Source organism: Protopterus annectens, chromosome 12.part0 (assembly GCF_019279795.1).
Source record: "Protopterus annectens isolate FY-2018-M chromosome 12.part0, PAN1.0, whole genome shotgun sequence".
NCBI lineage: Eukaryota > Metazoa > Chordata > Ceratodontiformes > Protopteridae > Protopterus > Protopterus annectens.
In genome coordinates this window covers 1,015,637,704-1,015,651,673 of record NC_056746.1, presented here as the reverse complement: position 1 = coordinate 1,015,651,673, position 13,970 = coordinate 1,015,637,704, and the positions used below count along the sequence as shown (strand labels likewise).

The 13,970-nt window shown below is 36.6% G+C and overlaps 1 protein-coding gene across 4 annotated transcripts in view; it reads left to right on the top strand.

Annotated features, from left to right (window-relative positions):
- BCAS1 (brain enriched myelin associated protein 1) overlaps positions 1-13,970 on the top strand; it is a 1,015,193-nt gene that overhangs the window by 246,909 nt on the left and 754,314 nt on the right. For all 4 annotated transcript variants that reach the window (XM_044090037.1, XM_044090036.1, XM_044090035.1 and 1 more), the window contains exon 3: positions 1,259-1,343. In XM_044090037.1, coding sequence (XP_043945972.1) covers positions 1,259-1,343 — 85 coding nt within the window. The remainder of the gene's footprint in view (positions 1-1,258; positions 1,344-13,970) is intronic.

Here is a 13,970-nt window from a genome sequence, read left to right as displayed (position 1 = left end):
CAATTAGTGGGGGTTAGTTTTGTAATAAAGACTTGAAAAGTGCAAAAAAAGTCATTTACAAGCCATGTAGGTGAAAGATTTGATGTCCTTAAGGGGTCATTTGCCTATATTCCCCTATTAGCATCCATTATAGGAGGTATAAGGTTATCAGCAGTGAAAACTCTAGCTTGGTTCAGTTTTTCTTGAAGTTTTTATTGTATGACATTGAGCAAGTCATTTAACCAGACAATGTTCTGAAGCAATTGGGAATTTAGGCTAGGCTCCTTAAAGGAATTCAGGACTGTGTGCCTAATAACTGTGTACCTGTTGTCATTTGCCAGCCATTCCCTATTGCATAGCTGATTTAGTATCGAGAAATGTTATGACAATATCACCAGCACATCATTTGTTTAATGCAGTGTAAGCAATTTATTCATCAAGGGCATCAGGCACTGGATTTGGGAATGAGACACTAAAATGCAAAGCTGTTTGCCAGTAGCAACCCATCCGTTAGTAATTGTTTCCTTTAATATGAATTCAAATGACTTTTACTGCTGCAGAGTTTGCGTATATTGACTTAGCACCTACCAGGTGGTTAATATTTCTTATGCTCTCATATATAATCTTCTGTTTAAACTGTGCTGCATGTGGCTGGTTTTATGGTATGATGCAAGTGATCTTTTTACAATTTCATGCAGTTCATCCAGTGCTAGCAATAAAATACATATAACTTTAATTCTTCATAACAATAAGAGGTGTACACAGACAACCAAGTTGCCATAACTGCTGGGTGGGGAGGCTCTTTGTGGATGAAAAAATGTTGTGCTGTTATCCATTCAGTTTTAAATAGTCTTTAATCTGGCTTTGCAGGATATGTGTGTGTGTGTGTGTGTGTGTGTGTGTGTGTGTGTGTGTGTGTGTGTGTGTGTGTGTGTGTGTGTGTGTGTGTGTGTGTGTGTTTAAATTAAGTTTTGTATGTGTATTGTATACCTTATGGCAAAAAATCCCCCTCAGCAAATACTTATAGGACCATGCAAGAAAGGGCCTGATAAGGAAAATTAGCTTCTATGAAATCAAAATAAAAAATTATAGAAGAAGAGTTTCAGCTACCTATAACAGTAGATTTATTGAAAATGGTGAAGAACAGATAATGCATCTTATTAATTTTTGTACATAAAACAGTATGCTATGCCTACTGTATTTATTTAATGTGCATAACAGTGATGAGCCCTGTAAATGAAATTTCTTTTTTGTACATGATTTCTGTTTCTTTTTGTAGGAAGGCTCTAATAATACAGCTGTGACTGATGGCACCAGCAAACTGCAAGATTTACAAACTGCTACCAGGGAAAACCAAAATAAAGGTATGTACCTCAGCAGCATAAATATCACCTTCAGCTTACATGAAATCCTCTCCTTCGTGGAAGTTTCATGCTGCAAGATAATAACTTCTCCTGAACGAAAAAGAAACACATTGAAACAGTCATCAGGGGTATGTGAATCAACAGCTGTGGTTTTAGAATATAAACAGCATGTCACTGATAAACTGCGCATGCCATGAGAACTGATGATTTGTGCCAAATGAGTACATACACTTTGTTATTTATAGTCTGTATTGTGTGGCAGCAGTTGTGTATCGATGCATTGAGCAAAGCCTGTGTATATATACTGCCTATATGCAGCAACATTCACTGGGAGTTGGCATAGCTGGTAAGGTGTTTACCTTTACTAAGGTGCAAGTACTCAAAATCAGCCACTGTGTATGTTACCCCTGAGCTATTGCAATCCAGATGTGCAAAGAAATACTTAACTGGTACACAGAATTGGTGATGTGGATGGGTTGCTGTTATACTTTGCAGTTTCATAGTTGTCTACTACTTTTACTTAAAGTGAATGAAAGCAAATGTCATATATAAAAGCACATTAAAACTGTGGATCTGTGATATTCAGAATCTAAGAAAATTCGCCACATTAAATATACCAACAAAACAGTAAGTTGAGATTATGTGACACGAGACAATTTGTAATATTACTGAACTGAAAAGAGAATAAAACAGTGAAGAGAGAACTGCTTTTATAATGCAGTGAAGATAGGCTCTACAGCTGACCTTAGCCAGCTATTTTGCTAGAAGTAATAATTGCCATGTGGACAGTGCAGACAGCTTTCTCTGGATACCTAATTGTATGGTTTTCTTGTCATCACTGTGCTACATACAACAGCTTTTATACATGTGGGAGGTCACCTTTTATTGTGTCAGAAAACTATACAGAGTGACACCTAGCTTGCTTTTGCACTCTGCTCACTCTGTCTTGTACTCTGCTGTTTTGTATTGTGATTCATAGAAATAAATTGGGTCCATAATGGTGATGAACAAATGTGTCCTGATCTTTGTGAAATGCCCACAGTCCAGCACCCAGTTCATTCCCATCCGCTCCCAGGATCTAATGAACTGTGTTGTTTTTCACAAAAGCACAGCACAGGAGAAAACATCTTCATCCAAAAATATTCATATTTTTGTACATACGTGCCCTTTGATGTACTGTGGTCCGCCATTACGCTTGAATGTGATGTATAAAGCTAATACAATCATTATGTATAAAGGCAGAGCTAGGTTGATTACCATAATATGTTAATTAGATAGATTTGCTGCTGTGAGAGTACCTGTTGTTGGTTCTCCAGCCTCACTGTGAGGGAGCATGGAAAGTTTGGTTGAGGCAGCAGGTTCACCTGCACAGAAGGGGAAGTTTAACTTCAGAAATGGGAACTGAACCCAATGAAATGCAGTCATTATTAAGGTGTTGTGACTGCAAGGAGAGGAAGTGTAGGATGAGAAGGGAGTATAGCAAAGCAGAACAGGTTTAGTGTTCATAGATGAAGTATAGGGTCCATTTGTAAAGATTTGTGAGCGCGAGAGAGAGAGAAAGAGAGGGGAAGGAAGGAGGAAATGACTAAATTATGGAACAGGTTGATTAGAAAGAGTGAACTGTAGAATAAAGATGAAATTTGGATAGAGGGGTGGCTGACTGCAAGGAAAAGTGTAGCCTTGCATGTAACATTCAATTAAGAATGCTCCATCATTGGTATGAGAGACATAATTTGTTACAAGAGCAGTCATGGTGGGAGGAAGTGGGATATTAAAAGCGTGGATAAGAAGGGTTAAACAATTTACATATGTGGTGGTAGTGTCATAAGGTGTGGAAATTGTCGAAGGTATTTGGCCAGAAGTATATGAGAATGGAGCAGAAGAAGCATTGCTGTTTCATCTATTGGGCATTGAGGATAGAGGCCACAATGGAGTAGTGATGAGAGAGTTGAACTTCAGTTTAGGGCAGCATTGGTGAAAAAAGTAACTTTGAAGCTTGGAAAGAGATAGAGATGAAAAAGGTTTTCATGGGGAACGTTAAGAGATGGGTGAGGAAGGTAAGTAAGAAGATGGGTAGGACAAATGTGGCCTAGAAGCTGGAAGAGTGCTGAGGAATAAAATGCTGGAGAGCTTATCTTGGTGAGAAAATGGAGAAAGAGGGACAGAGGGAAGTAAGGATGTGATGGACTAAGGGATGGGATAGAAGACTTGGAATGGTTACTTCTTTGGGCAAGTGATCTGAAAGATACTGTCATATAAGATACTTGGTGGGATTAAAGTGAACTCCATTTGTTTTCTATGCTTGATGTACTTATAATCAGCTGTGCCTAGAGTACAACCGCTTTTGACAAGGGGTGCATATAACATATATTGTAAAGTGGGATATGTGCATAACCTGATGGGATTCTACAAACAGACAAATATGATTTTTTTTGTACATAAAGTTGGCTGGTCACTATTCTTGGTAATGTTTTCTTGTATTTTGAAATATTGGTGCATCTTCAGTGTATATGTTTAGTTAATGTAATTTATATTTTTAAACTAATAAAACAATAAAAATGAAAGCTTTATTATTACAATTTTCTAAAGACTGACATATAAGTGGAGAAACAGTTATATATTTTGATTCTTTAAGTTCTATAGGTTTTAGTTACCAACAGAGTAGGGATATTTAAAAGTACAGATCAGTCTGTTGTTTTCTGCATCTGTTTGTCTCTAATTTACTGTGTCTCTCTCTCTATCTCTCTCTCAACACACACACACACACACGCACACACACACACATGCACACATGCACACACACACGCACACACGCACACACACACACACACACACACACACACACACACACACACACACACACACACACACACACACACACACACACACATCGGGTCCCTATTCCTAGTATAGCAAGAATTTAGGTATAAACTGAGGTATATATATTAATGCTCAGACTGCTGTATCTCAGAGTACTTCAAGGAAGAGCAGTCTCAGAATTTGTATATGTAAATAGCAGTGGCATGGGAGTCTTGTCCATAATGGATACAGAGGATTTAGCCACCTCCCCCTCAGAAGTGCTTCAAGTGTGTAACAATGAGCTTTGGAAATAAACTTTTTCACTGCAATTTAAAGTGTACAGACTTATCTTATGGGGTCTCAAACTTAAAGCTTCAGCTAGCTAATTTTACACTTGGGGCTGTCTCCAAATCTGCCATCCCACTTCAAAAAGCTCCACTCCCTGGATATTATGGAGAAAAAATATATATATATATTTTTAATTTTAAACTGTAGCAAACTGATGCAGTTTATTCAACAGACTGAGTGCTACAGCTCCATAGTCACAAAACAGTAGTGAACTACTTACTAAACTGCTGCAGTTTATTCAACACAGTGAGTGCTAGAGCTCCTCAGTCACAAAACAGTAGTGAACTACTTACTACACTGCTGCAGTTTATTCAACACACTGAGTTGCTACAGCTCCTCAGTCGTGACAATATAGTAGTGAATTATTTACTACACTGCTGCAGTTTATTAAAGACACTGAGTGCCACAGATCCTCAGTCACAAAATAGCAGTGAACTATTTACCACACTGCTGCAGTTTATTCAAGACACTGAGTGCTACAGCTCCTCTGTCACAAAACAGTACTGAACTACTTACTACACTGCTGCAGTTTATTCAAGACATTAAGTGCTACAGCTCCTCAGTCACAAAACAGTAGTGAACTACTTACTACACTACTGCAGTTTATTCAACATACTGAGTACTACAGTTCCTCAGTCACAAAACAGTAGTGAGCTACTTAATACACTGCTGCAGTTTATTCAACATACTGAGTACTACAGCTCCTCAGTCATAAAACAGTAGTGAACTACTTACTACACTGCTGAAGTTTATTCAAAATACTGAGTACTACAGCTCCTCAGTCACAAAACAGTAGTGAACTACTTACTACACTGCTGCAGTTTATTCAACATACTGAATACTACAGCTCCTCAGTCACAAAACAGTAGTGAACTACTTACTACACTGCTGCAGTTTATTCAAAATACTGAGTACTACAGCTCCTCAGTCACAAAACAGCAGTGAACTACTTACTACACTGCTGCAGTTTATTCAACATACTGAGTACTACAGCTCCTCAGTCACAAAACAGTAGTGAACTACTTACTACACTGCTGCAGTTTATTCAACATACTGAGTAATACAGCTCCTCAGTCACAAAACAGTAGTGAACTACTTACTACACTCCTCAGTCACAAAACAGTAGTGAACTACTTACTACACTGCTGCAGTTTATTCAACATACTGAGTACTACAGCTCCTCAGTCACAAAACAGTAGTGAACTACTTACTACACTGCTGCAGTTTATTCAACATACTGAGTAATACACTCCTCAGTCACAAAACAGTAGTGAACTACTTACTACACTGCTGCAGTTTATTCAACATACTGAGTACTACAGCTCCTCAGTCACAAAACAGTAGTGAACTACTTACTACACTGCTGCAGTTTATTCAACATACTGAGTACTACAGCTCCTCAGTCACAAAACAGTAGTGAACTACTTACTACACTGCTGCAGTTTATTCAACATACTGAGTAATACAGCTCCTCAGTCACAAAACAGTAGTGAACTGCTTACTACACTGCTGCAGTTTATTCAACACACTGAGTACTACAGCTCCTCAGTCACAAAACAGTAGTGAACTACTTACTACACTGCTGCAGTTTGTCAAACACAAATGGGAGTCTTTTTTTTACTTTTTAAACAGTAGCAGACTACACTTTATGCTAGAAAAGGAGGACTGCATCACTTCATTTCTGACCACATTTTGCCAGTATGCACTAAAGAACAATTCTGTTCTGCTGACTGTACCCCTTAACACCTTTCACCTGGGTCAGCTGCCCCTTTGCCTCATCTTAGGTATGCTTCTGCTTATACAGGAAACTAGATGTATATAAATAGATAGATAAATATAGATAGATGGAATATGTGGAGGTCTGGACTCTGATAATGTGAAATAACATGATCTGTAGGACAATAGAGTGAGTTATGTGATGAGTGGCAATGTCAAGAATCAAGAAACTAAGTTCCTTAACCATGCAGTACAAAGTATTTAATATTACATAACAGCTGGACTCCTACATACTATGTGTGTATGTACATGTAGTTTACTTTTTTAGCTGGTACCACTATTTCCCATTCATTTAAATTGTAGACATTGTTTATACAACAGAGTATAAGAGATTTGTGTAGATTCTTTAGATTTTTATGAACTGGGCTGATTAGTGGGTAATGTTTCTAGTCAGCTTCTGTCACAATTGTTAGCACTTAATATGGCGTTAGGTCATTTTGTAATGTCAGCTTATTAGTATGCTGAGCGTTATGGTAGGATAATAGAGGTTCTTAGCTAGTTTCATCTTTTTTAGCTTTTTGATACCTGGACTATTTTCATTGTATTTTTTTTCCTGGTTGCCTGGTTAAGTTCCATGTTTTAATTTATGTTGATGATGATTATTATTATTATTATTATGATTATTATTTCCAAAGTAATGTTTTTGACATCTTTGAGTCTGACTGAACAGTCTGTTTGTCTTGTTGTAAGTTTTAAGAATTACAGACCAAAAGCTAACATCTCAGTGCCTTATACCTAGAATATCAATAACATAATATACAACATATTGAGTTATTTAAGTATATGGTGTTGCCAAAAATAAAAATATTCTGAAAATTGTCTGAATCTTGCATGATCTAGTTGGTCCACTTCAACAACAGGACCTGTAGCTTCAAGTGAAAGTCTTTTGGCACCTCTCTTTCAGGTGCCAAAACACCCTTGGGTGCATCAGAGACAGTTTTCCAAATGCTGTTGTCTAGGTTAGTTTCAACAATGACCATGACATCAGTGCCGATGGCCTCTTTTGTGTCAGTGATTTCAGTACTGGTATTATTGGTACAGGCATTCAGTAAGTTTAAGGTTCTTGATGCTGACTGGCTGGTATTGATTTCAATAGTGACATCCCCAACCCCCCCCCCCCCCAGCACCAGTATCAGTGTTGGTCTCACTGACACTCAAGGCCTCAGTACTGACATCTTTAGTACTGAAGCATTTTGATCCATCATCACTCATGGGTTCTTTGACATTGACAACCAACAGAGTTGTAGTTTAAAGTAAGTAAAACCAGCTCAGTCTGATTGTCTAATGGTAATAGTCTTTGCATATTTGAATGTTGTATACTTTCAGTTGGTTAAATCACAGCATCATGATCTAGTGAAATGAAGTCAGAGGGATTCATAGTCCTGTTTCATCCTATGCAAAGCCAAGTGATTGGTCTTGAATACACAAGGGGATAGTGATTCAGAAAACCCTTGTTACACTTTAGCATACAAAAACACACACACATACACACACACACACACACACACACACACACACACACACACACACACACACACACACACACACACACACATACACACACACACACACACACACACACACACACACACACACACACACACACACACACACACACACACTAGTAAAATTAACCTGTGTTTAATAACCATATTGAGTACTTTCGTCTGACAAAGGTGTTAAAAGAGATTTTTTCAGTAAATCTGAGTAAGATGATTAACAGCTTTAAATGGGCATAACAATCATGTGACTAAAACAATATAACTCGAAAGCCATAGCCATTCTTATACTAAATTTGAATGTTTTGCCTACTAGAAAAAAGCATCCTGCTCATTACAGCAACAATGTACATGTTTAAAATGATAACAGAACCAAAAAGATTTCTTGTCTTACTGGTCTTAATTTCAAAGTTAAATACTGATAATCTCCTTTAATGCACTGAGGTAGTTTACATTTAGAAATAATGATTACGTTAATTTATTAGACTCAAGTAATGCTACATAGTCACTAACCCTAGGACCTATGAAAACATTATCAGTGACTGGAAATAAAACAGATAATTGAAGTTTGATTATAATAGCTAATGTCTGAACAAATCATTAGATTTTCTGTTTTGATAAAGTAATAATGTTCATAAATGCAATGTTAAAATGGTCTAATTGTTTTGCCAGTGTGAAGGGAATAACATCCAGATTGTATAGCTGGGCATACCACACCTGCACTATTGCAGTTAGAAAAATGCTTGGTGGAAAGGTTTCTTTGTATGTGGTTTAATACTGCTACTGGACCTTCATGAATTAATCTACACTTGGTGCAGAAACCACATTGTAATGTGCATTTTTGTGCAAAACAATAACATTTTTTCTGTATTTAACAATGGTTCATTTTCTAGCACTATCTTCAAATTTGAAACATACTTATTTTGAAAAATTGGTAATATTACTACAATCTTCACTAAAGTTTTATGAGCCCAGAACACTTTCCAGTATTGACTGATAAAATTGTTGATGGCATAACTGTTAAAACTCTGTGTGATAGACAAAGAATATTAATGTATTATGTTGTTCAGTACTATCTGTATCCGTCCCTTGTAAAATGGGAGATTGTATCCGTCTGTCTGCAGTAACCTCACTCATAATTTTATCTGACAATGTATTCTTATAAATTTGTTTAACAATTAGCAATTGATGTGTGACTATCCTTTATAGAAAGCTTTATCTTGTAATACTAAAGAGGGCACCTTCATTTTTACATTTCTGACAGTTTTCTTAATTTAACAAGCATATTTACTGTTAAAGTCCAAATAATTGTTTGTACATGTTCAGATGTGGTTTCTGTATACAGTGTGCCTGTATATCCAGTACCTTGAGTCAAACTATGCCTTATATATTCTTCTCTTCTCTTTCTTCTGTGGAATACATATGAATAATGATGCAGTGTTTACTTTGGCAAAAATAAATTGCTCAGGCAAAGAAGACACATTAGCTATAGCTAACTTTGGCAAAAGAATACCAAGAATCTTTCCCAAAACAGGAAGTAAACAACAAGTTTTATGCAAACTGTCTCAAAGCTCTATCCCTGTACCTCATCTCCTACAGATCACTGCACAGTGATCTATACATAGCCGACAAGGCATCCTTTGATCCCACACTGATGGATTTGTTGCACATTCGCAAAGCAAATATCATCAGAAGTACCTATTCTAATTACCTGTATCTTATCTGTGAGATAAACAGGACATTTTGGAGAGGCAGGAATGTGTCTCAGAGATTACCCTTTATCTCAAACAGGCAAATCTCGTCCCTAACCATATTCAAGCATAACTTGGACCAGTGTATGGGAAATCACAAATGTACCCCTGGTTTGGCACCTATTTCCCTAAAGATAAGTACATGCCTATAACATAACCATAAAATTCCTTGGAGTATTGACATATGTCAAAAGTATTTTGGTAAATTTGTGGAAGCTTAGCAAGGTTTAAAATTGGTCTTGGGACAATAGCCTAGTTACCACCCATGAACATATGAACCTATGAAATGAAACACTTTTAGTTACTAACACATTTTCTTTTACTTTCTCTATACATAGCCATAGACTCAATTTTAAATCTCCCCTGATGAGATAATGGATTTTAATGGGGGGGGGATTTCCTTTGTTTTTGTGAATCATTGGTATTTCAAACAATTTACCTTTTCTTGGAAGTTTTACTTTCAAAAAAGTACTAAGTCAACATATATGATTACAAACAATCACTGTATTTTTAAGCCATGTTAACATTTCCTAAAGTCCCTTCCTTCACCATGTACCCACTATTAAAAGAAATTCCTTTTTTATAGCACAGCTTGTTACTAAGATTATGGTGTCCAGGTCCAGGGATGTTATCATTTCACTTTATTCTGCACTCATCAGAAATGTTGGTGTGCACCTTTCTAAACATATGACACAACTTGATGACCCATAATGCTTTCTTCTTAAGATAATCGAGTAGACCATCTCAAAAATTTGTCTCTCTTCTCTGTGTTATATTGCCTACTAAAAGGCAATATCTGCCTCATGTACAAAGCCTCAGCAGACTCTATCTTGTCAGACCTACTTCACTTTTGCATTTCTAATAGGGGTGTAAATACCCACTCAAGCATTCTCAGTCTCTTTTACAACATAAATAGAAGATGTTGAAAGGGTATAGCTATATCACAGAAAATGCCACTTCTTTGGAAGTGTCTTCCTGTCCACATAAAGTAAATTACATCTCTTATACTATTTATATGTAAATGATAGCATTGTCACCTCACAGTAAGGCGCTGACCGGTTCGACTCTCAGCTAGAGCGTCTTCTGCGTGGAGACATCCGTGAATAGGTGTACCTTCGTTGAAGGTTGTGCTTTAGGGCTGGCAACTCAGCATGTAAAAATCAACTGCCAATCATTAGCAGACCGGAGTTCCACTGTGGCGACCCCTAACCAGGAAAAGCCAAAAGACACAACAACATGGACAAATAGATGGATAACCACAAATTCACCCCTGGTTTAGCACCCTTGTCCCTCATGGATTGCGGCAACGCGTAAATGTTCTGCTTATCTCTGGGTTATTCATACTTGAAATATAAGGGATCCTCATGAATCTATAGTCTATTAGGTACCTTTGAACCCATGAACCTGTATAATTAGTTTGATACTTTTTGAACAGACAAGGAAAGCATTACATTGTTATTAAGCTAGAAAAAGCTTTCAGTGAAATATTGCACTGTAAGATTATTTTCCAGACTAGAAACAGTGTTCCCCTTACATTCTAATGCTCATTTAGCAGAATATCTTACACATTCACAATACAAGTGTTTGTTGAGGCCGCATTCATTGGCTCTTCGGGGAACGTGATCACAGTCCAGCTGAGGGACAAATGCTGCTTACTTTACAGGTGAAGCAGTGCTAAGGAAGATTTTGATGGCTATATAAGAGCCAATGCAAGAAAGAAATTTAAAATTACAAGTGCGCTTTCTTTACACAAGTGAATGTAGTGACCGTGGTTCGACAGGTAGCGCCATTGCCTTTAACAGAAGAACACCAAAACACTGTAGGGTCTATTTCACATCAGGTGTTTGTATATGTGGTGTAACACCGACACTGAAGTACAGCAGTCCTTCAGATGAGTCTTTAGACTGAGGTGCCATCTATCTGAGTTGGATATGAAAGACACTATGGCATTTATCAAAAAGAGTAAAGGTGCTTTGATGTTATATAGTTTCACAGCAGTTTATAGGACACTTTCACTATCTGCACATACTGTCAATGAAAACAGAAGAAAGAGAAAAGGTAAACAGCTAAGTTGCAAATTCACACAGTTTTCCATGTATTTTCTTCCTTACCTCCACCCACTTTGCTACAACAATCTCTATATTACTGATGATTTATTCAGCCCCTATCTTCTTATTATAAAACACATAGTTCTTATTGCATATTTTATTTCCCCATATTGTAAATTACAAAATCTTATCCTATTTTTATTTTTCATATTTCTTCCCTGTTTCAAAATTCCCATATATACTATCATGTCAATGTTTACTTTTTCACGGCACTTTTCTTTTCAACATTTGTGAACATTTCCCCAAAATCCTCATTTCTCTTACAGTATGAAAACGTGCTTTGATGTTTCCTCCACTCACTAAATGCAGCATAGTATGTCCTGTGGAACTTGGTATTTCATGCCTGCTTTCATTAATACTTTATCTAATGTTAATCACCACAAGAAATCTTCCCGCTTTCCCACATGTTAAACCTTCACTTTCTTTCTACAACTGCCCTTTTTCTGTTTATCACACCTGTGAGTATACTTAGTGATTTCACTTCATTTCCATTTCATATCCTAATTTTCTTTTCCCCATGTGTTTCTTTTGTATTCCCTTTCCACATTCATATTCTCCTTCCGCACTCTCTCATTTCAATATGTCCTATTCTTTCTTCATTTTTAATCCACCTTCTTTTTCCCATAAATGTTGATACTTCATATATAATAACCTTACCGTTTACTTGTTTCTTTCCTTTACGTTTTCTATTACCCAAAACAAATGCATAGAAGCTAATTTAATTTAATTTTTACTGTGTATATATATATATATATATATATATATATATATATATATATATACATATATATATGAACATTTTCCTGAAATATATAGGCATTCATCATATTTATCTTTTGTATGATAACTGGATTTTTTTCTACTACAATATCACTTTTTTCTTGTAACATTTCCATTCATTGACTAATACATACCTTTACCTTTCTATACATCAGCCATCACTTTGCTAATCTGATTACTAATAAAATAAATCCTGTATGTCGTTACTAAATCTCCATATCCTATACTTTATTTGTTGTTCAACTCTAGACCTACCTCCACTATTGCCTCATCAACCCGTTTCTATTACTTACCCCATCATCTGCATACGACATTAACACTGGTATTTTAACAGCTTCTGTTATCTCCCAACCTACATTTTTAGCATGCTCTTACAATTTCCTATTACAGCAATCATTAATACCAAAATTATTCCACTTAATGGATACTCTTTCTTCACACCCTTCCAAGTTCTTATTTTCTTAGCCTTCCATTTACCAGAGCACTAATTTTTTGCACTCTTATAAACATGTTTTAAAAAATTAGTCACCGTTTTGCGTGTGCCATAGATTTCCGATATTGTCCACGCCTGCTTATGACACACAAGATCAGTGTTTTAGCTACATTACATAATACTGTTGTTCCTCCTTCCTTTTCTTTTTTCCTATTAATACTTTCCATTGCTTCTTTTACTAATGCTTCTTTCACCAGCCTTCGTTTTGTTCCATATAGCCCCTCAAATAAAACCTCCTTCCTCAATGTTTGTAAACTCTTTTGCACAATTCTAATAAATAGTGTAAAATCAGAATTACCTAATGTAATTGTTTCTAATTTTCCATCAGTGTCTCCATGTTTCCAGGTAAATTTTATTACTCCCTTAGATACTATCTGCCATTGTGGGCCATTTTAAACCTACCCAATTTCCCTTTTGGTGCTTGAAGTAACTAGCTCTCTTTGGTGTTAGACTGCCTTTACCCATCCCATGTCAGTAACTGGATCGATGTCAGATGATCAAGTTTCCAGAAACTCAAAATTTATCTGGATGAGACAATATGATCGAGTTTCTGAAAACTCAAACATCAACCTACCCCCCCCCAAAAAAAAAACCCAAAAGTCTACTTTTTACATTTATGCAAGGCGGCAAGACCCACTACACCTCCCACACCCCCTGCAAATTATATATGCCAACTCTGAGGTTGCACTACAGTGAAGAAAAGGATAAATTTCCCAGTCCTTACTGTACCGCAGTGTCCATTCAAAAGCTTTGAATATTCAGAAACTCGATCATGTGGTCTTGACCATATGAATTTTGAATTTCTGAAAATTCAATCATATTACTATAGATAATTTGATGAGACCCATGAGTGGGATAAAATATTTAGAAGCTGCTTTTTTCCATTAGTAGTATAGAGGGCAGCCTTGGAGTAAATTTTCTATTACCCATCCATAGATCCAGTTTGTACTTTACTATAGACAGGGAAATTCTTTATGTGGATGTGGAGTCTGTTCTGAAGCAATGGCATCCTCTAAGATATAGCTGTCCCTCCAAACCATTTTGTTTATGTTGTAAAAAAGGTTTAGATACAT